The sequence below is a fragment of the Columba livia genome, chromosome 1 (genome assembly GCF_036013475.1).
Source record: "Columba livia isolate bColLiv1 breed racing homer chromosome 1, bColLiv1.pat.W.v2, whole genome shotgun sequence".
NCBI lineage: Eukaryota > Metazoa > Chordata > Aves > Columbiformes > Columbidae > Columba > Columba livia.
This window is the reverse complement of record NC_088602.1, coordinates 46,231,511-46,255,263: the sequence shown is the minus strand read 5'-3', so window position 1 is coordinate 46,255,263 and position 23,753 is coordinate 46,231,511. Positions and strand designations below refer to the sequence as shown.

General features: G+C 39.5%; 1 protein-coding gene across 1 annotated transcript; it reads left to right on the top strand.

Annotated features, from left to right (window-relative positions):
• Window positions 1-5,194: 5,194 nt before the first annotated feature.
• On the top strand, window positions 5,195-21,824 carry EDNRB (endothelin receptor type B). Its single transcript, XM_065056455.1, has 8 exons — window positions 5,195-5,343; window positions 5,599-6,103; window positions 14,711-14,823; window positions 14,991-15,195; window positions 15,531-15,680; window positions 16,668-16,801; window positions 17,374-17,482; window positions 19,023-21,824. The coding sequence occupies exons 2-8, from the start codon at window positions 5,642-5,644 to the stop codon at window positions 19,152-19,154; spliced, it is 1,305 nt and encodes a 434-aa protein (XP_064912527.1). The 5' UTR covers window positions 5,195-5,343; window positions 5,599-5,641; the 3' UTR covers window positions 19,155-21,824.
• Window positions 21,825-23,753: the final 1,929 nt, after the last annotated feature.

The window sequence follows — 23,753 nt, the reverse complement described above, 5'->3', positions numbered from 1 at the left end:
ATGGCCAACATCCAAAACTGAGGAAAATGGCCAAGTGCTATTTTTCATCCACCATCCAATGTTTTTTTGAAATAAAAGTGAGGAGCTTCTTCAAAGTTCTAATAAGCGAGGATTTATTTGCACACATAAGATCTTTTTGTGTCTTATAAGAGAAAAACGCAGAGCCCAGAGATGTGATGTAGATCCGTAGAAAGCCTTTTCTAGGTCTCTATGAACATTTGAATAGCTTCTAATGACTCACATAAACAGTACTCTCACCTCTTGCGGTATATGGCATCTAAACAATATGTCCTGCTTGTTTCCCTGGGTAAATGATTACTATATTCCATTAGTGCGGTTTGGTGAAAGTCAAAATCATAGAATCATTTAGGTTGGAAAAGACCCTAAAGATCATTAGACCACTCAAGGGAACACCTCTTGTCTTAGAAATGTAAGTGTTTCCCTCTCCAGCCTGAGCAGAGGATCCCAGGGATTATTTCAGTTGTTAGGAGGTGCAGCCACATTATTCCCCAGAAGGAGTCCCAGTGCCTTGTAGCAAGAATCAGCGATCACCACCACTACTTAGGGTTGACCTCACAGTAAGAAGTTTGATTTGGAACGACTTAAAATGATTCTCAACAGAGTCAAGCACGAAGCAAAGAAGGAGCCTGTGGACAACCAGCTGTCTAGAATCTGAGATTTCTCCCCAGCCCTCTTTTATTTCATAGCATATATTTTCTTATTCTAGTGACTTTTAACTGAGTGGTTTTATGGATGTACAGCTTATCAGTGCAACTTGAAGTCAGTAGGTGGTGTTGGGTTCATTCGATCCAGATGAACACTGTTTCTGTTACGTGGGCACAGTTGCAGGAAAGCGTGGATGAGTGAATCACTGCACCTCTTGTTGAGGTCAGACATTTTGTCTGGAAATGGATTTAATCCAGACTTGAAAAGCTTGCCTGGAGTGATTTCTGCACAACAACATAATGTATGTTCAGTTATCACCTCCTTTGTACAAACATACACATTTCCCAGCAGTTTATTTTTTTTTTTTTTTTAAACAACTGATCTTATCTAGGATTTCTGGGAGATTCTCATCCAAACTCCTACTACAACTGGAATTTACAAGTAAACTTGGTCACCCCTATTCTATTGAAGTAGTATGGAAAAAAATGAGAAATGCTGCTCATTCAAAGCTGCAGCTACATTCCAAAACCCACTTCAGTAGTTTTTCCCTTTAAAAGACAGTGATTCAGTGTATTTTATACCTCAAGTTAATTACATGCTGCATTGTTTATTTCAGAGCTTTCATTTACTTTGACTTTGCTGATGCTGAATAGGAAGGATGACAGGAATAAGTTTTACTAAGTGGCGTATGATTTTTAATCTTAGATCAGAAAACGAAATTTCAGTTAGCAACCAGTCTGACTTAGAAGCTTGAACTTTATTACATTTATAAATCATGTAACTATAACTACAGCTACAACTACAACTATAAATATAAATACGGACTGTAAGAGACAGACATATTTCTTAGTTCAAATTTAATTGTCATTCATTGTTTTGCATCTTTCTGTTTTAAGATAAAATAAGGAATAACTTCCAATGTGCTTTACAGGTTTCTGCATGCAAACTTCATCCTTCATTTGCGATATATACTGTTGTTGTCTCATTGAAACCTTTTGAGATAAAATAAATATTGTTCCACTGCTTCAAGAATCAGATGTAATGTCAGTATGCTGCAATTGACAGCCAACACTATAATTTATAAAAGTTGCTTAGTTTTGTAGAAGAGACACAGCATAGCCTCACATCACACTAAAAAGTATTTTGTATATTTGCATAGATTTAGAATAAAGGAAAAAAATGAGATAGGTAACATCATTCTTCTGTATCATCTGTCTAGTATATAAAAATGTGCAGTTACAAAACTGCACTATCCTAATTTCTATAGTTTCTAAAAGTACATTTATTCCTTCAAAAGTGCTATTGGTAATGCTTCTGTGTCAACTTCTAAAACTGTTTTCTGACTTTAAATCACTTCCTGCACCTAATGTGTGGCTCACACTGAGACAGCTATTCTTTCTAATCATTCCAGACTTGCCCCAGTTAGTAGACAAAATTCCACCAAAATCAATGAGAAGAAAAGCAGGTCTGATGAGAAAAAAAAGTCTGAGGCTACTTAATTACTGGACAATGTCAACAGAAAATTAATGAGATTTGCAAAAGTACCTGAAAACTCATTACAAAATTCCCATTGCTTCAATGAGTATAATATGAATTAAATATATAGTCCTGTGGTGTGTCTCATGACCTTGTCAATTAAAGGGTTTTCTGATGCCATAGCTATGATCATTTCTCATTATTTATAATACTTGTAACAGAATAATCTTTGTTATGCTTTCTATTTACTTTCTGTATGACACTCCAATTAAAAAAAAACAACCCAAACTAAACTCAGAGCTTTATCAGCCATTGACTGAAACATTGTGTCTTACTTATAATTGAATAGTGACTGCCTATAATTAATACAATTGCTAATAGCTGGTGGGATGGAATGCAGTGGAAGTACAGAATATAATAAAATGAATGTCAGACAGTCTGGAGGATCTTTTAGATGATGATCCAGTTTTCATACAAAAGTGAACATTCTGTAGGAAAAGGAGTACTTATGCTTTCTAGGAAAAAAAAAAAAAAGAAAAAAAAGAAAAAAAAAGCTGGATACACCAGCAGAAGTTTGCATATATAATGAATTCCACACAGTTCAGTAAGGAATTTATTTCATAGCTTAATTAGTAGAGGCCACTCAAGGGGCACCAGCCTATTATATTTACATATGGTTTTCTCTTGTTGCAATCTAAATTAATCTGGTTAGTTGCTTCTTCATTTAAACTAGAGTTAATTTGCCACACTATGCTCTCAGTGTTTAATACAGTATTATCTTAATCCTCACATAAATTTATGTGAAACTGTGTTTTTCTTTACTTTTTCATTAATTAAAGCAGACTTCTACTACAGTATATGATCTTTTTTTTTAATTTCTCAAATATTCTAATCTCTGAAAAGAAAATATAGAAACAAAGAGGCTGGTAAACTTAGCTAGTTGTTATTTCCTTGACTATCCCATCTTTTCTGATGAACAATTTTTTCATTATTCATCATAACCAACAGCATCTATAGAAAGAGTTGACCCAGACAAACTGTTGGGAGCCAGAAACTGCTTAGGTGCTCTGTCATATAGGCTCATTTTGTGCAATACTACAGAGTAAGGTATTTCAGGCATCAGCAGCTTCCCAGAGTTCTGTACATACTGATGCTATTACTAAAAATTTCTGAGACCAAATTACTATTACTAAAACTTCTGAAGTTGAAGTAAATGGCAGCAATGGTGTTGTTACTAGACAGTAGCAAACATAGTTTGTGGAGCTGCACTATAACGTTAGCAAATATATCTCAATCTAATCTACTTCTTGATGGTCAGGATCAGCATAGAAGCCTTTGAGACTTAGCAAGAATGTTGCAAGTAAAAAGCATTTCAAGGTAAAAGTTAATGCCATGTTAATTGGCAAGAGTTTCTAATAAAAATCAACAAGGCATTTAGCAAAACATTGTTCACTTACGGATCGCTGAACTGGAAACTGACAAAATGCAGAAGTGAGAACTTTAAGTCCCCGAGCTTCAGAATGCTACAGGGTTAATTCAATGTTCACACTTTTGTCATTGGGAGAGGAATCGGCCCAGCTACTGCAAAACAAATCCTGCTGCAAAACACTATCTGAAAAAGCCTGAACCTGAAAAGATCAGTCTTCCAGCTGGAGTGCAGTCAGCCTCCAGCTACCCTCACACAGTTTAGAAGTGACTGTGGTGCCTTTATTTCACAAATACTGCTATATAAAACAGAGAAGAAAAATTAGTGTGCCAGCTAAATTAGGAAATGGATCGAGAATGATTAAATGGGAATGGTGCTGCATGTGGCAGATGTGAAAAGGAAGCTAAATGAGGACAGGAAAAGGCTGTCTGCTACAGCGGCCCAAGGTGTTAGCAGGAGATGCTGGAAAGATCAGATATATCAGACCAGCAATCTTAGGGAGAGGTTTGAAAGAAACGTGGTTTTCAGTGTTTTCCCCTAACAGTATGTCAATAATGTATGTGAGCGGGTCACTTCTGTAATGAACAAAGTGTCTATACGTTAATGTTCTGTATATGATTTAGCTTCTAGCACGAAAAAATAAAGTTCAGGGAGGTGTACCTAGACATGCTAGAATACAGTGTTAAATTTGACTCTTTTTAGTTAGGCATATGATTGTTTCCAAGTTTCACAGGCTGTTCTTAGTCTCTACAAAATCCTGTGCAAATCTCTTTGCTCCTTTTCTTACACTTCACTGACGGGCGCAAAGACTGGAACGAGCTCGCTGAGATCAGATGCGCTGCCAAGGGCTGCCCAAAGCGGCAACTAGATAACCAAGCACGATCGCTGCAATCTCAGAACAGTCAAAACACTATTTCTCACCTAAGAAGAGTATACGAAGTAACCTGGTTTGAGAAGCGCTTTAAAACGTCGTACTAATCTCGTAGGCGCGGCACAAGCAGCTCCTTCATCCCACATTTTTGCCACTCTGGAAGTGTGAGGGGTCTGTCCCCATGCGGGAATAAAATGCGGAGGGAGAATTCCGTACCCAGCTACTGAGAACAGGTCTCGGAGAAGACAGCAGGGTAAAGCCCTCTTCTTCCCCGCAGGCATCCTCTAACGATGCCAAAACATCTTGTAACAACCCTTCCGACCTGAAAAAAAATTGTTTCAGAACTCTCAGAATTACTTCTTTAGGCTGTTACAATCAACCTGGTACAAGAGGAGGCGGGCGGATGGCAAAAGGGGCAGAGCCGATCATCTGGTAGGTACCAGGGTGCGGAGCGCTTGGGCCGGGGGACACCCCTGAGAGCGGCCGGGGCGAGGCACCGCGGAGCCGGCGGGCGGAGGGGCTGGGCTGGGCAGGGCTCCGCGGCGGCCCCGCCGCCGGCGGGGGGGCGGGTGGGGAGGAGGGCGCGGGTGGGGTCTGGCCGTGACTGATGGGCCAGATGCGGATGAATGTTTTAGAAAAGGGGGGGGCCTGCCCAGCTGGCTCAGCTTTAGCCGCGGGGTTTGGAGCAAGACTCACGGCCGCCGGGTCCTGCCGCAAGCGCCCGTCCCTGCCTCCTCCGCGGCCCGCGGCTCCCACCGCTAGCGAGAGGCGGCAGCCAGCCCCGAGAGAGGGCAGCCAGCCCGGGTGTGGAGCGCGGCGACCGGCGGAGCGCGTTTCCCTCGCTCGGCAGGCAGAGCCCTGCAGGCAGCAGGCGGGGAGGATCAGCTCGGCTCCGCTCGGCGAGGTGAGGAGAGAGAAGAGCGGGCGAGAGAACGGGGCGAAGCCGAGCAGGTCCGGCCGGCGGGAACTTCTCGCCCCAGCCGCCGCGCAGGTTTTCGCCTGGGCGCTGCTCTGCCGGCTGTACCGCCGACATCGCCGCCCGTCCCCGCCCGGCGGCGGGCAGTGCCCCAGCTCCGGCGGCGGGCGTACGGAGCGATGGCGGCGACCGGCGGGGTGCGGTGTCCCCGCAGCTGACGCCTTGTCCCCTCTCTCCGCGCAGGTCGGCGCTGACGGCGGCGGGGGAACGGCCGTGCCGCAGCGCCATGCCCGCCGCCCGACGGTGGCGGCTGCTCGCCCTCCTGCTGCTCTTCAGCTGTCGCTCCGCCGCCGGGGGCCACGGGTCCCCGCGGCCGTCGGGCCCGGGCAGGCAGAGCCCTCCGGCAGCCGTCCCCCCGACGGCCGGGATCCCCGCGCTGCGGGGCGGTGAGCCCAACGTCTCCCGCCCGGCCGCGCTGCCCAAGGGCGGGGGGGCCGCCGGAGGGCGGCCGCGCTCGGCCTCGCCCCCCATGTGTACGGGACAAACGGAGATCAAGGAAACTTTCAAATATATCAACACGGTGGTGTCCTGCCTCGTCTTCGTCCTGGGCATCATCGGCAACTCGACGCTGCTGCGGATCATCTACAAGAACAAGTGCATGAGGAATGGTCCAAACATCCTCATTGCCAGTCTGGCCCTGGGCGACCTGCTCCACATCATCATCGACATCCCCATCAACGTCTATAAGGTGAGGGGGGAGCCTGGGATAGGTCCGGGAGTGGACACGGGGGTCAGGCTGGATTGCGTCGGGGCTTCTCGACGACTACCGGCAGACACTCGGCATCGCCACGGGTGTTGGGGGCAAACGCACCCCCTTCGTGGCTGGGAGACATCCGAGGACTTCATTTCATGCTAAAAAAACAACCGGAGGCTGGTAGTCTGGTCAGATGTTGTCGCTGTTGTCCTAGATGTCACCCTCTTTGTGGCCCAGTCCCAGCCCTCTCAGTGGTCCGGGCTGGGAATGGGGCAGAGGTGGAGATGGCCAGGCTCAGAAAGTCACCTGGAAACAAATGCTGTCCCAGGGATAAAGGAAATAAATGCAATGAATTAAACTCACAGTGGATTTGTTGCTTCCCTCCTTTCCCCCAAGGAATGGAGGGGAGGCACAGAAGACCCTTTCCTGTAGGTACTGCTTTGTCCCTCCTGCTCTTCTGGGGCAGGCTCTTGCTGTATATAGGTCTGTGCGGTCGCTGTTGGCATGGTTGGTTTTTTTTTTCAGCGTTATTCAGCAGAGGGATTTAATTCTATGCAGAGATTGTGAGGCATGATGAGCTGTGACCCCTGATGCTCTCCTGAGCTGTGAACCCTTTCCCCTATTCACTCCTGTTGCAGCATGGGCAGCCAAGAGGTAACAAGGCACATCTGCTGCTCTTGCTCCTTTACCCTGCTCTTTGACGTGATAAGACTTGCCACAGAAGGAGTAACTGCGTCATCTACCCAACTTGTGCAGTCCACTTGTCCTTAGGAATTCGTTGGGCAGTTGAATCCAGCCTCTAGTTACCATCAGCACTCTTGGGAGGGATGCTGGAAGTAACAAGACACCTTCTGCCTTGAAAGTTTACATTCTAGGTCCCTGAATACACCTCCGTTACTGCATAAAGTGAATATGAGAATCTTCACCTATTCCTTCTCCTCACTTTAAGCAAGATGTTAAACTTACTTTCGACTTTGGAAAATCACATTGAGGGAAGGGGGTTTGAATTTTGCCTTAGGTATCTGTAGTGTTTATTCCCAGAAGCTGTTGAAATGGGAGAATGTGGTGTCTTTATCCTTTTAAAGTATTGAACCATTATAAAGCGGAGAACTTAGAACTCATCATAACTGTGTAAATTCATGAGCCAGGTAATTTGGATTACATGGGAGTTCTTTTGATTTGACATTTCGGTATTTTCCATGCTATACACTCAGCATAGTTCTTGTGAGGCATGTACTCTTCTGAGACTGGGATTTATGAAACAAAATACTTAAAAGTAAACTCTTTTCGAAAAAAATAAAAGTATTTTTGTAAAAAAAAATATATTTAACAAAAAGAACTTTTTGTCTCAGAAAAATCAAAAAGATAAAATTAATAACAGCTGCTCAGTCCAAGTCTTTGTAATCTCAGTGACACTATTTCAAAATTAAATTAATGATAACATGCAATATAATACCGCAGTCCATATCTTGATTGAATATCACCAAGTATATCATTATGAGGAGGTTGGAGTGGGAGGGGTAAAAGGTCAGTTTGCAAACCAATAAATGTTATACCAGCTACACATCCAGGATTTTTATTGTGCTGATGATAATGCCAGGAGCTAAGCAATAGCTCTAAGGTGCTAAATCTCCCATGCTGCTAATCATGTTGATGAATAGCTCATAATAAATTTATATTATCCCTTACAATAGTGAGTGTAATATTTGCTGGTTTAAAACAGGATTTCTGAATATATGTAAGTTGAAAAAATCCCCAAACATTAGATATTGTGTTTATTTAATCAAAATTAAGAGTCTGAGTGCAGTTTGAGTTGATGATAACTTTTTATTAACTCCACATCCCATTTAATTACACCGGCAGAGCAACCTTATGATGGAGAGTACAGTAGTGCAATCAAAAGCTGGCTATAATCACCCAGCAGTATGGGAAGAACAAAGGCTAGCAAAGGCTTAGTTTGTAAATCAAGTATACTTAGCAGTTGTAACTTGCAATTTGAAGCCATTTAAACCTGGATGAAACAGATCTTCAGAATTGCTACCAGATCCTCAGACATCTGCTTGGAAAAAGAGTGTGAGAGAATTTCTCTAGTTAATAAAATGCCAGCGATTTACTCAACAACACTTATAGTAGAAAGTATGAAAGTATCTGTGAATTCCTTCCAGATCCATAGGAGAGAACTCAGAATTTGCACTAGGAGCAGCATTTTACTAGCTATTAAAAGTGATAACTGCAAAAGATGTCCTTTGTGACTATTTAAGTGAATATGTAAGTAGCTGAGAAAATACACAAATGGAAATTTACATTGAGGATATCTGAAGAAAAGCAGGTGGTACCTAGATTTTGAGACAAATGTAACCCAATGTATAAGATGCTAATTAGTCTATTGCACTTGATAAATTTGAGTATCAGTCAATACATTCAGCAGAAAACTGAAAGTATTGGAATTTGTTATGCAATCAGGAAACTGGGTATCAAATGAGGGCATGAAAGGCGTTCAGTTCCGGTATGCAGAACCTGGAAGACTTTTTCAGTGTTCAGGGTCCTGGTAAACAATCTGATTTTGGTTGAACCCCCAAAACTGCAGAATAGGAAGGAGAGGAAAGTCTGAGACAGTCATTCTGCAGGATGTAATATTGTGGCAGTGCAGATACTTTGCAAAACTGCTACTAATTGGACGTGAAGGTGGTCCTATGCCTGGTCAACAACTTCACTGAATAGACTAAGTAAGCATGCGTTTCTTAATTTGAGGCTGCAAATAGCAGATAAACGGTGTGAACATAAGGAACAGAAGAATAGAGTAGGAAATACTGTGTTTCAGTGGTCAGTGAGCTCTTTATGTCCCTTTCTGAACTTATCTTTGGAAGACAAGACAGTGGCAGCTTGTGCACCTCACAATACAGGTCTGTGGTTCTGGAAGATTGCACTGAGTTTTCCAAGTCAATAAAATTGGTAATTCCCATATATAAGTCACCAAAACAACATCAGGATTAGAAATTCCAAGCTTACATTAGTTCTACCTCTTATGCATATATGCATAATGAGATAACATACACTTTAAAAAGCTGTAATAAAATAATATAATAACATGATTTCTCTTCTGATATATAGACAACATCTCTCATTTTGTAATGTTTGTTCTCTTATATTAAATCCAATTTCTTGTCATGTTCCAATGGATTTTTAACAGGGAGAACAAGCTATCCTCTGCACACTCTTGTGTGACTTTCTGAACTCTGGCTGTCAATTTGCTATACAAATAACTGAGGATTAATATCTACCTGGAAATACTGTGGCAGATTCATTTAGCTCAGAGCACAATGGAAAGGTGGAGAAAAAAAATTTCCAGGAAATGAACAAAAAATGGTCTTTATCCAAGCCAATGATCAAAGGCCACAGTCAGCTTTGTAGGCAATGTATTTTAGGGACTACATAAAAATATAGTTAAGATTATATAGCATTGTCAAGCACTTGAAAGATAAGAAAAACCAAAGTAGGGACTGCATATCCCATGTAGACGCAAACTGGCTCCTTTGTTAATCCAGCTGTGCTCTGAATAAGGCAAGGTTTCCATGGAGATGTCTTTGTGATGACCTTCCTAACTCTTGTAATGCAAGTACCTGTCGGGCATGCATCATGACAAAGCCAATCTTTTCCTAACTTTCCAAAAAAGCCAAGGTCCTTGTCTTTAGAAAACATTGTTACTTTTCCATAATTCAACTCTTGGCCACTGTTCCTTCTGATGTTAAAGATAACAGTTTTATTGGGAGAAGTGCATTGCTTCCTTTTTTTTTCAACATCTGAATCACTTACTTGGGGTCTTGGAAAGTTGATCTCAGAATTTCTTACACAAAGTTTGTTGATCTCTGACCATATTAAGCTAGAAGACTAGTTTGCTTAGGAACCCTTTATGTTCAACAAATGCAGATTGTAGGCACTTAAGAAAGATCTGAATTGTCCAATGGAGGAACCTGTCAGATTTTACAGGCAATGGTGGGTAACTTTGTTGGATGGGAACAATCTTCTCTGAAGTCCAATATGCAGGGTAGTGAAACTGAATGTCTTTGTGCAGTTGAAAGTACACTTACATAGTTTTCATGATGGATCTCCAGACTGAAATAGGTTAAATGATGCCAGTATAGGCTTGTAAATTTAGAGCAGTTTTTTTTTCATTATGTATGCATTTATTCTGTATACATTCACTCAGAAAATGCATGTGACAAATTTCAAAACAAGTTTTCAGCCTCTTATTTGTTTTTTGCTTCTGCCCTGTGTTTACACTTCCCACTCTGACAGCAGCATGACTTTCTTAAACAGTTAATTTTTACGAAATCATTTCTCTCAAATTGTCAGTCTGCAAAAACTTTTGACTTTGACAAGACATTATGAGGTTCCTGTAATTTTCAAGATGTCTGTATGATATAATAGTACTTAAGTCAGTTTGTTTTTTCTTTTTTTATATGAAGCTTTCTAAGCAGAAATTACTATCAAAGATACAAGAAGAGAGACTAATTGTGTGCCTCATTAAATTTTACGCTCTTTATTGGATATACCATAGTAAAACATTCTTAACTAGGAAGATGGAATTATATTTTCTTGTCTAGAGGGAAGATGCCCACCCTGACTTCATAATTATTGTTAAATATTAGTAAGTTTTGAAATGTTGTCTGACTTATCCCTGACCATAAGCTTAATTTCCTGGGCAAACTTCATGTTTTGAAAAATGCTCCTGTGAAATACTGAAAAATACTTCATCTGCATGACCTCTTCGTCTCAAAAGTGTTGGGTGAAACTCTGCCAGTCATTTCACAGATTTATTGAGAAAATGTGGCTTGTGAATTAGGTGTACAGTTGCATGTTTGATTTCCCATGTCACTCTGCAGTTCCTAATTATGAAAATAGAGTCCTGTCGTCCTGTGAACTAGACTTGCTGCAAACACACAGAGAGGGGGAAGTACAAATCCCTGCTCTGTGTTTCCCTGTGCATTTATTGCTTGGGACAAGGTTGCTGATGTCAGTAAGTGCACACTTTGCTACTTTTTCATGCCCAACTGCAGAAAGTCAACAAGCAGTGGGTTGGAGCCGTGGCATCAGCCTTCTGGTTGGTGGCCACAGCAGCTGAGCCATTGAGAGCAGCGGATGGTGCTCACATGCTGGCATATTCCAGCAGCGAATTACAAGCACCTGTCTGTTCCTACAAAACCAAGAGGAAACAGGGCAGGAGTTGTAACTCACAGGTGTGTCTCTGAGTCACAACATTTCTTGGGGCTACTTCCGTAGCTGTGCATCTTTCACATCAGTTTAGGCTCAAACTTGTGCCTGGTCTGAGACAGTGTTGGTTAGGAGTGCATCAGATGTATTAGTTCTTTTTAAGTATGATTTTGCTTCATTCTGCAATGTGTTCCCTTTCCTTTTGTTCTATTTCACTTCATCTTCAACACCTTTCTGTGACTTAGCAGTTAAAACTTTGCCCGTGTAAAGTAAGTGACTATAAACCACTGGAAAATGTCACTCGGAATACAGCCAGTGGTAGACTTCTCTTGGCATTTTACTGCTGAAAAACACAACATTATTTTTCTCTTTGCTGCCCCTTGGCAGTATCCCGTAACTCTTAAGTCATTTGTAATTTGTAGTGTCACTCTTTGTACAGATACCTTATTATGAATAATAAGAAAATAGTTTTACCCGTATGAAATTGCATTAGACTACATCTGTATTTTTCTAAGAATAATTATTGCTTTTTTCCACAAAAATGATATTAATGAATATTTAACAGTGGTTTTCACTGAGGAAATGGAAATATAGAGGGCAAACAGAAACAATAAGGAAGCATAGCTCAGGAATTAAAACATTGTACTTTTTACTTACTTTATGTTTTCAAGTTTTTGCTACAAAGCATATAATTAACCACTTGAAATACTGTGATAGAGAAACTTGTGACTCATGCCCTAAAATACTCAAGTTTCAAATACATCAGCTGCAAGAGATAAAGGACATGTTTTTCCAATCCAGTGCAGACAGCTGTGTGTCCATTCTGCCCCTGATTTAAGTTGGCTGAATGCAAGTAAAATGTTGATGTTATGCTAAACCCAAGCTAATGCACCCTTTCAGTAGAACGCATTCACTCGTGTGCAACCCTGTTATAACCCAGCCATATGGCTCCCAAACTAGAGCTGGCACAAATCCAGTCAGCTTGGAGCACAGGTGTGACTGTCTGCACCTGAGAGATAAGCATTATTAGTTGAGGGAAATCTCCGATGTGTGACTAAACTGTTGAGATTTCAGGGAAGAGAGAGAGGGAGTGTCTGGCATATAGCAGCTACTTGTAGCTGAAATTCAACAGAATCTGCCAGCAGAAATTTGATCAAAATTCTGAATGTTAGTTCAATGAACAATGAAAGTTTTAAATTTTGAAGTGCTTTTTCAATGAGTCGTCTCTGGTTTAATATATACACATGCACAATATACAGTATATACTATAATGTGTACAGTATGCATGCTACCCAGTCCTTAATTCCTATAGCAAGTAAGTGTGGTGGGCTGGAAGTTCAGTGCCTGATTGATAGAAATTATATTAGTCCAGGTGTTACTGGATTCTGTGGAGTGTGCATTTAGACCGCCTGTAATTATTCACATTGCAATTTTAATAGTAGTTTGTTACTACCAACCCCTTACAGTAATTCAAAAGAACTCTCAAGGAGAGGCTTTACTGGTAATACCTCAATTACAGATTGAGTTATTTTCCCACATCACATAAGTAAAAGATACTGTATGGTTGTTACAGCCTCATCCCTACTTCCTCTGCTTTATTATTTTCCAAACAGTTCTCAAGAAAGTTAAATCCTTAGAATTCATTTTTCTGCTTAATTTCTGCAGAAGCATTATACTCTTTGTCTTACTTAAGTAGATCATTTAAGACATTGATCAAAGCTGGGCTATGTTACAGTTTGCCTACGGCTCTTATTTCAAAGATCCCATTTCAGCACAGAACGAAAACTGGTTTCTGAAGGTATTCTGGTACCTGAAAATACTGGTGGGCATTTCATAGGGATTTCCAAAAGCACATAGTTATGAAATGTACTTTATTTCCTTTGTGTTAAAATAAAATACTTACTGAAATTATATCAGGGCTTTTCAAAAAAACATCTTAGACCTCAGAACTGTATCCTTAGATGCACACGTATGTGTGCTTACAGACCTTGCTGAACCTAACTAACATGAGCAGGAAACCCTGTGGCTATTTTCAATCATTTTGGTCCCCAGCAGAATCTATAGAGTATGATTGTCTATTTCTTTTTTTCTTGCATCCCTGTTAAAAGAGATGTCTGAAGCAACCTGAACCAAGGGAAAGGTTTTACAAGTGTCTTTTGGGTAGTTATTGTTCTTTCTTCTCCTTTTACATTTTGTTGCTCTCTATCTGCAACAGATCCAAAAGGCCTCATTTGAAGAAAGTTAGGAAAAACAGATGGGCTTAGATAATATAACTAATTACAGAAACTCAGAAAGTTTATTTCTGTATAATCATTGCGACTATTTCTTGGCATGACCTCTGTTTTGGAGAGTCTTGTTTTCATGAGGAACTGGGAGATTTGGCTGCTGCTGTGGTGTATTTGAGCCATTAGAGCAGCTCTCAACATAGTACAAAGATTAAATGTTTCTAAACTAAAACTACGGGTGAACAGTTAATTGCATCGGCTGTGAGGAAGGTGCTTTCTATGTCCAGTACGTCTTGTCCTCTAAATCAGCTGAAAGATACCACTGGAGATGTGGCAGAAGATTTCCATTAAAGTGCACAACCCAAAGTGCAATTGAACCAACCTAAAATTCATTGTGATGTTTTCTTTATTCCATAGCACTTACAGGTATGTTTGAGAGTACAGATGGTCATTTTGGTATTGGAATACAGAATCATTGGAAAACCGGTCAATAAATGTCTTCAGTGCGGGATTCATCTGATCTGTCTTGACCTGCTGCTAAACATTTAGTTCAAACTAGCTCTTTAGGCTCCCTGGTTGTTCAGCGGGACCCTTCTTTCGTTACGAGATGGTCAGCTAAAAACTACGGGATACATTGCTCTGCAGTGTTGCCTGCGTACACACCAAGCTTCAAATAAACCCCACCACACACATGTAGTTGTTGGCTTTGTCCATGTTCTGATCAGCATCAAGTAATTTTCTGTATTTCTAGTAAATGGACAGTTACTTGGAACATGTAAGCAAAGCAATGAACACTCAAGACAGATAAAGCCAATACAAATGTTATGGAAATCCTCACCTTCTCAATAATTTTTTTACCATAAACACTGGTGGTGGGTTGGTAAAGTTAGAAGCGAAAACGAGTGAACTGCACAGAGCTTAAGAAGTTGGGACTAAGCCTTTATTCATATCCTTGCCCAACCAGAGAGCGGCTGGGGTGTTACTGCTTAGTTTTTAGGATACAGACCTCAGAGACTCCCTTAGGGAAACATTCTTCTTGACTAACTTTCACACGGTGGAAGAAAAAAACAATGAAGAGAAAAATCCAAGAGGAAAGTCCATGTTGGAGCTTTGGGAATTATTTTTTTTAAATTATTAATTTCTAATTGTTGTTTTCTTTTCACAGCTGCTTGCAGAGGACTGGCCCTTCGGTGTTGAAATGTGCAAATTAGTACCCTTCATTCAAAAGGCATCAGTGGGCATCACAGTATTGAGTTTGTGTGCCCTCAGTATAGATAGGTGAGACCTATTTTTTCATCAAACTCTCCAATTTGTTTTAAATGCGAGCATTTTCTCAAGTTTATCTTTCCACTCAGATGATGTAATACAAATAAGCTGAGTTTAAGCCAGTTAAACCAGGTGAGTTTTCTTATACTTTAATTTGCAAATGTGTGCTGTTGCTTCAGGTACCGAGCAGTTGCTTCTTGGAGTCGCATTAAAGGAATTGGAGTGCCGAAGTGGACAGCTGTTGAAATTGTACTGATCTGGGTTATATCGGTGATATTGGCTGTTCCAGAAGCTATCGCATTTGACATGATTACGATGGAGTACAGAGGAAAGGATCTTAGAATCTGCTTACTTCACCCCACGCAGAAAAGCTCCTTTATGATGGTAAGACACCCATGTTTATAAAATTTCCGTAACAGTTCCTTGGATCTTCTTAGTGTCACGTGGATTGTAATGTGCACAAATCTTTGTGAAATGTAGGTGAATATGACGTTCAAATGAAATGCTGACAAATTCTGAAGTATATCAGTTAGAAGAATAGCATTCAGAAACTCCTGTCTTTTTGTGGGCTTTGAAAATATTACTATCTTGTCACATTTTCTCATGTAAGCCTTGTAGAGATGCTTTTCAGGACAGACTGACCAATTAGTTATAGCATGGTTTCCAAAATGCTCAGCATTCAACTTCTAACAATGTGTTTACTTTTGTTTTCCTTCTAGTTTTACAAGCAAGCTAAAGACTGGTGGCTGTTTAGCTTTTACTTCTGTTTGCCACTGGCTATCACGGCATTTTTCTATACTCTCATGACCTGCGAGATGTTACGAAAGAAAAGTGGGATGCAGATCGCTTTAAATGACCATTTAAAACAGGTAAAAATTTATCCCTGATGACTCTGCTGACTGTAGAGAGGATGACGATAATGCAGTTACTGATTTTACTGCCACATCATTTTTCTGTTCTTATATAATGACTTCAAGATAACTACTAAGCAGAAGTTTTCTAACTGTGGTGCTGCTGATTTCATATATGTGGATAGACAGATAGATAGACAGATAGATAGACAGATAGATAGATAGATGATAGATAGATAACCTCAGAGCCCTCAGAAACCTAAGATTTTCACTGGCAATCACAAAACTGCTTTTTATTTTTCCTTGTTTGGAGTTAGTCCTTCAAATTTTATAGTGTTTACGTTTTCTTTACAATAATGAGAACTGGATATTTTGTAATGAAAACAGAGGTCATGCTGTAATCTAGAAGCTGGTGCTATACATTTGTTAATTATTTTGAAGCAGTTTTGTGCTGAACTATAGTGAGGTTAGCAGCGTATGTTAGCCAAACAAAACACATTCCAAAATACATTCCAAGTTAGTAGAGCACCAGACACAAACATCATACGTCACTAGAATTAAACTACATTTGTACTATAATGTATATTTGTTCTCCTTTCCTCTTACCTCATTAAGGCTGTAATTGAAATCTCTTGAGGCATTTAAAATAAGACCTGAGATCAAAGCACAAGAAAATGCAATTGAAAACAAGCTGGTATTTGAATGTGATTGGGAAGACGAATGTGTTCTTCATTTTAACTTAAATTACTGCTTTCATGTCTTTGATTTTTCATATTATTATTCATACTTTAAAAAAATAGAGATACAGAGAATCAGTGCAAGTCATGTAAAAAGAAAGAAAATATTAAGTATATATTCCAATAAAATAAGGTATTGGATGTTCTCCTAACTCCTGTTTTGGTAGGGTTTTTGTTTTGTTTATTAAACATTTGGATATTAGAAGACAACAACAATCAAGAGAGAGACAGGAACTATAACACTGTTCTGTCTCATTTTCTTTTTCAGAGACGTGAGGTGGCCAAAACTGTGTTCTGTCTGGTACTTGTTTTCGCCTTGTGTTGGCTCCCACTTCACTTAAGCAGAATATTGAAGCTCACTATTTATGATCAGAAGGACCCCAACAGATGTGAACTTTTAAGGTGAGACTGTAAAAATAAAATGCTGACATTCTCTTTGAGCAAATTTGGATTTCCTAATGAACTAGCTTGGTCCTGGAGTCTGAAGTTCTCCCTGCTTCTTCATCTAGGACACTCAGGTTTCACTCCAGTAGCAGTTAGGAAATTAGGAGGAATCCCATGAACATAGGACTTCTGTCCTGCTTGCCTGTCTTCTCCCAGTCCTTTCTGGGACTGTGTGCTGCTGTCTTGTGGCTTTATGTGGGTGGAGGGGGGATTTCTGTCCCAGTTTTCCCTTTCAACAGAACAGCTAGGATTAAATCTGTGAGGACAACCTCATGAATATTCCTTCCTACAAGATAAAGTGGCTGAATCTTCTAAAATTACTCTTACAAGAGCAGTGTACTGATTCTAACTTTTATTATTGAGCACCATTGTTACCTCCATAAGTTAATCCTGTTGATATAAGCCCTTTTACTATTGCATTTAATAGTTAGTCTTGGTTGAGTGAAGCTGAATCTAATTTATATAGTTGTAAACCTCTACTAAACCTTTTCAGAGAAAATAAGAAGTGTCTGACTTGATTTTCCACACAGCTTTTTTCTTGTGATGGACTACATTGGTATTAACATGGCTTCACTGAATTCCTGCATCAATCCTATAGCTCTGTATTTGGTGAGCAAAAGATTCCAAAACTGCTTTAAGGTAAGAGACTGCTGGAAGCTGCTCCTCTGGTTCAAATATGATGTCAGCAGGAAAATTCATTCCATAACATGTACAAAGTGTTTTAAATGGTCATTACATTTTATTTTCAATTTTAACTGGGTTATGGTAGGTGTTCTCTCGCTCTCCTGTGGAAAAGTTACAAAGAAAGGAATTAAGGATTCCTAGGGACAGTAAGAGAAAGCAAAAGAGAGGAGCACACAATAAACCATCTCGGCACCGTGCTAATCAGTGCTGCATCACTTCCTGACTGGAGTTGGCACGCAGCCACTTCCAGAGCCCTGACAAAGCAGACTGTGACCGCGCTGCAGAGATTCACGTAGCCATATCCTCTGCAGCCCAATGGGGAGGGCACTGACCCTGGATTCCCCCCAGCCTGACCGAGGACTTAAATCAGTAGGTCGTTATGTAAGGCAGAGGGTGCAAGTATCCACTCATCCCTTTACAACACCAACATTTTATGAGAAGAACCTGCTGGTAGTTTTGCCTTGGTTTGAGTGAATAGTCCTGGGTACTAATTCTCCATGTAGGATTTGAGGCTCTGGGTTACGTTTGTATTGCAGCCCATTAGATCTTCAGCCTTCATCTCTGTTTGGAATATGTCCAGATTTGGGCCTTTTTTGTGGCCTCTTACTGTCTTCAAACACCGTATTAGGGCTCTTACATTGCCAACCACAAATTCTTCTATTTTTCTTTTGTTGCCAAGCATTTAAATGTTGGCCACTGCTAGGCTTATTGCCTGGCTGCGTGAATTCCTTACTGGCTAAATCTTTCCATCAGAAGACGGTCAGCTCTACATTTAGTATTGTTGAGTATTTTCCTCATAACTGCAGCAGCACAGGTTGCAGAGACTTTAGTGTCAGTCTGGTCCCTGTCTACGTTGCCAGCCACCTGAAAGAGTCACTGGAGTTGAGAGCATCTAAGAGACCTGTAGCATGCTGACTGTGGAAACAAGTGGGTGTGCAGGCAGGATTCCAGATTGACTTCCAGCACCCAAAGGCCAGTCAGTAACATCAGCAAAAAGCCTGCAGAACATCTGGCAAGTGTTTGAACTGCCTGTGGGTTTTCATCATTCTCCTCCTTAGTTCTACACTTTTTCCTCCTGCAAAATTCTACTAAATAGCAGCATTTTGCTCAGAAAGCATAGATTACTGTGCATACATTTTTTCGAAGAAAGATTACCAGAGAAAGGAAAACAAGGAGTCTAATTTTACTTTCAGTTGCATTTAGAATTGCAGACCAGACTCAAGGTGGTATGTGTTTGGCAATTATTATATATAACTCAAAGTAACTCTTCCTGCACTCCAGCACTCAGGTTGCTGATGGGATATTCACAAGTTAGTGGCCATTTGAGCAGTGCAGAACTTAACCTTGTTTCTTTGCTTATGCCATAATCCCAAAATGGCAGCTTGCACATTTGCTATTTCTTATTGTACCACTGCAGAAGGGCAGCGCTTCGGTGCATTTTGCTACATGTGCAACTCAAAATTATGTAAAATGTTTATTCCTTTTATTTTGACAGTCATGCTTGTGTTGCTGGTGCCAATCCAAAGATCTCTTGTCCATGGAGGAAAGGCAGTCCTGTTTAAAGTTCAAAGCTAACGATCACGGATATGATAATTTCCGCTCCAGTAACAAGTACAGCTCTTCGTAAAACAAGTGTCAAAGGCATATTCTCTTATATTAATGCTGGTGTCTTTTTAAGTAAAAGTGGCAATTACTTTTAATGAGATGGTAACGTTTAGAAAAAGCTAGTTTTGTGTTTGCACAAAAAAGTTTATAAAAAAAATAATTGTCCCAAAACTGGGTCATGTTCAAAATCATGGACATTTATAAAATCATCATTTATGGAACATGAAGAAAAGCGTAGAAAGAACAAGTCATTGTTAGCACTTGAATACTTCTGAATCAGCACTTCCAAATCATCCCCACTTCTTGTACATTAACCAATCATTTGTATTCACTATAACAGTTGTAGGAACTGAAGTCACAGTAATTACTAAGCTGTATAATATAATGTTAATTGGATCAAAGCCATTATTATATATAACTCAATGTATTATCTTTTATAAAGCAGATTAACCACCGTCACTATTGTGGGGGTTTCTTTAAATAAAACATGAAATACTTTGTAATAGAAGTTTAAATGTAAAAAAGTAGAATTTCTATAAGGGGTACTATAGAGGTAGCTAATGAAAATATTAAAGGATGAAGTCAAGTCAAAATTGCATTTCACTCTGATGATTGTTTTTACCTGTTAGAAGGAACTTGCCAAGGCATCTATAAATACCATTCTGTAACCACTTTGTGTGTTCAGTACATTTGGCAGCACTTCGGGTATGGTCCCTTTCACCTTTTCCATGTTATCTGTGTTTAATGACAGAGGAGGAGAGAGAAAAACACCAAAAGCAAAAATTAATGCTACTAGAACCATACAAATGATGGCTAGTATTGGAAATCAGCTATTCTTAACTGAAAACAAATTGATTGTACCCTTGTAAACAGTGGACATTCAGGAGCCTGATGGTTCTTTACTTGAGATACTTTTGCAACAATTCAAAACTGTTTCTGCAATCCAAATACTGCCTCAGGGCAAAACCCTTTAGAAATAGCAGGTGGAAAAAATGTAACAGAGGGAGAATCTGAACTTGTATTTTCATTTAGATTTAAATCCTCATGAAGAAAATAACTCATGAACTGTACTTCTAGAGAATAGTACTATGTAGCACACTCATCTTCGTACTGTTTTAAAATAAGTTCTACTTCTGTAGTTCCATATTTATGGGCTGAAGAAGACGTGTGATTAGTTTCTGCTTCTGTAAATAGTTTAGTGAAGCATAATTAATTATAAAGTATTAAAATATGGGCAGGACCCTATAAGAAAACAGAAAGATAAAGATGCCTGTAGTAAACACGATGCGTGTTGCCGGGAGCAACGTGTATTTTGTACATGCATGACAGGTCATTCTCTGGCTTTTCATTTCCTATTAATTTGTTACAGATGTCTCCAAATACCTATTAAAATACCTCATGCACCAAGGCATGAGTTTTTCGAGAAAAAATGTCATATAACATGATTTTATAAAAGACGTTTTTCCATAGGCATGGTATTTTAGTATAATAAAAATATTTATCAAAACTCAGGAATGTTTTTTAATTTCCAAATTTCACATATAAGGATTTTTACCTTTTTTTTCCAGTCTTGATTAATTTCAGATTTTTTAATAAAGTGCCTTCAATAATGCTCAGGATGAAAACAGTTTTCATAAAAATGTTCAGCTGATGCTACCTTAGATGGGTTTCATCTCATCTGACTTCAGGTAGCTACAGCTACCTTGCAGACAGCAAAAAGGAGGAGAGGTGAATCCCATTCCTAGTGTCGCCCCATCAAAAGCTAGTACGTGTATGCTTGTATAATCAAGCCGAGGACCTGCGCACATGCATTCAAGCATGGGCATATGGATATGTGTGCAAGTGTGTATTTTGTCTACCATTATTAGGTTGCTGTCATCATCTTTCTGCAGCACGTGTACCCAACTACTATAATGCTGAACTTTTATAAATATAAATCTATTTAAAGCTTTGTTCTTTATCATTTTTACCTTAATTTTCATTTTAACTTTCTCACAATAAGCCATGAATATCACTTCACCCTGCCTACATCTATTTCTGTGAAATGCGTTTCATCTGTTGAGGATGGATAATCAGTTAAAACCTAAGTTTGATACTGATCAGTGTTATTTTCATCAAATTATATCATTACAATATTGTACATGTATATTATTGTTATTTTTATTTAAAATGTAGCTGTTGTATTGGCAAATATGTAACATATTTTTCATTTTTTCCTTGACTAATTCTTTGTTAAGACAAGTCCTGCTAAGTCGGACATCTACATTTTGCAAATAAAAACCATATGTACTTCCCACTTTTTGGAGTTAATATATACGTATTAGTAAACTTTTTATCTTTTTTCTTTCCAATATTTTTCAAAGCAGTATTTTTACTGAAGCTCTCATTGCCTTAAGAAAAATTTTCTAAACTTCTGTTGTCATACAGTTAAAAGAATACACAGGAGAGCTCTAATGCCTGTGTATTCTGCCTAAGATTAAATTTCTTAATATTGAAGACAGGCATTTTCTGAAGTTGTCAGTACAGGTCTATTCCTCCATCCACTGAAATCCATGAATGTTTAACTATTCAGTTTAGTCAGAGCAGAATTAGGGCACAGCAATAGCTCTTTAAAAACCTAGCTGACATTTGCATTTGCTACCTTAAACAAAAATGTTAAAGTGTTTTGTTTTTTGGGTTGTTTTTTTTTTTTTAACAAAGGAATGTTTTTGAAAAGTTAAAAAAAAAAAGAAAAAAAAAAGGGTAAAATCAGCTCATGGACTAAAACAGCCAGTCTAAGGCTCTCTAAGCCTCAAACAGGGCGTCACAGGCAGGAGTGCAACAACGTGCTTGTCCAGAGTGATGTGACAGAGTAAGAGTCATCTGTCCCGATGTCCTGAAGAGCTGACAGAGAATGGCTTGAACTGAGCAAAAATAAACTTGTAAGGAACTACGTCACGTCTCTGTGTTTCAGCCTTCAGGTAGTTGTTAGATTTTACTTCCCCATCTACTCTGAACTCCACCAGCCCACAGCTCTCTCAGAGTTAAGAGAGGGCGTTTCAGACTGGGTGGACTGAACTAATACACTGGTACTACACATCAGAATCAAATGCGAAATTTGATGTTCATCGAGCATCTGCTGTGAGCTGTGGCATCAGTGCCCCAAACAGCTCTTAGTCAACACACACCTGGCTTAGCAAGAGAATGTTGTATGTATTGAGAAAATGTTAAAAGGATTTTTTTATTGTTCTGTATAGCTGTGTAAAATAATTCTATATATCGGTTTCTGTGGTCACTTAAAATAGCAACTTATGTGGTTCAGACAGTGTAAACATACTAAATTGCCAATAAAATATTTGTAATTTTGATTCATTACAAAAAGATGTCTGACCTTTTTTCTTTTATGGGGTCACATTTAATTGTTAAACATTGACAGTGATGTAAAAGAGAAGTAAGCAATCCAGAACTAAAAAATGAAGCTTTTGAGCGGGATAGTTTTATATAGCCGAAAACTGGAGAGAGTTCAGACTTGCATACGCATTGCAAAACTGTCTGTTTGTTGGAACAATCAGTCATGCCTGTCTTTGCTCTGTTTGTTTTTGCTCAAAATGTCAGTTGCAATCTCTTCTCTACACATCCATATATAGTAAAAAATCCTCCTATGTTAGGGACATCACAAATAAAAGGCATAAAACTTTTGGTTCATTAATTAAGAAGTGCGTGCACTCAATGCTGCAATATGCCTCATGAAAACTGTCATCCCTTTGTACACTGCCGCTGTAGTTCTGTGCATATTTCACTTTACCTATCTCATAGCAGTGGAAAACAGTATAAGACTAAATTTGCTGTAACTGTTTGCATATATAACTTTATATGCTTGCAGTATCTGTACATCCCAAAATGTGTTTGCTGATACTGGTGTTTTGTTCCAAATAGTTATGTTTCTTTCTGTTAAATTGATGGCCTGCTGCATCCCTGTAGATTTGTCTTTTTCATGGCACCAGGACCTTAAACACATAGTTTCAAGTTTCTTGTACCTATAACAGAAGCACCAGTAGAGGTAAGATCCCTTGTAATTAAACGTCCTACTTGAAATCTCTCATGGCCTTTTCTCTTCCTTTCCCACCATCTCATGCTATAGTCCAAAGTCTTTATCAATCACGTGTTACAAGGAAGCAATTTTGCATATTTCTAATTATTTTGCATATCACTAAAAATGTGTCACTAAGTGGTGTCGTATTGACCATCACTGTCAATCTTGTGGTTGAGATCCTCTTGGAAAAAACTTCTTCTACATTCTTACTAGACATGACATAGAGTCTTTATGTCAACCCCTTGTTGACATGTCTTCTCCATGAGTGGTCCAGGTCTCAGTTTATTAGGACTATGAGGGCTGTAATGGGAGGCAAAGGTTGGGAGAGACTTATTCACTGGTCCCTGGTTTGGTCCATAGTCATCATCAATCACGTGTTACAAGGAATCAATTTTGCATATTTCTTTTGAGATCCTATAGCTTTCTACAGGTAGGCCATAGTCTTCACAGCCCAGCTAATTTACTCCTTTGCCACAATTCACTATTCTAACTGTTGGTCTCAGTCACAGTTTTATCTACTGAAGTCTTGGCTCTTTCGTTTAGGGGATT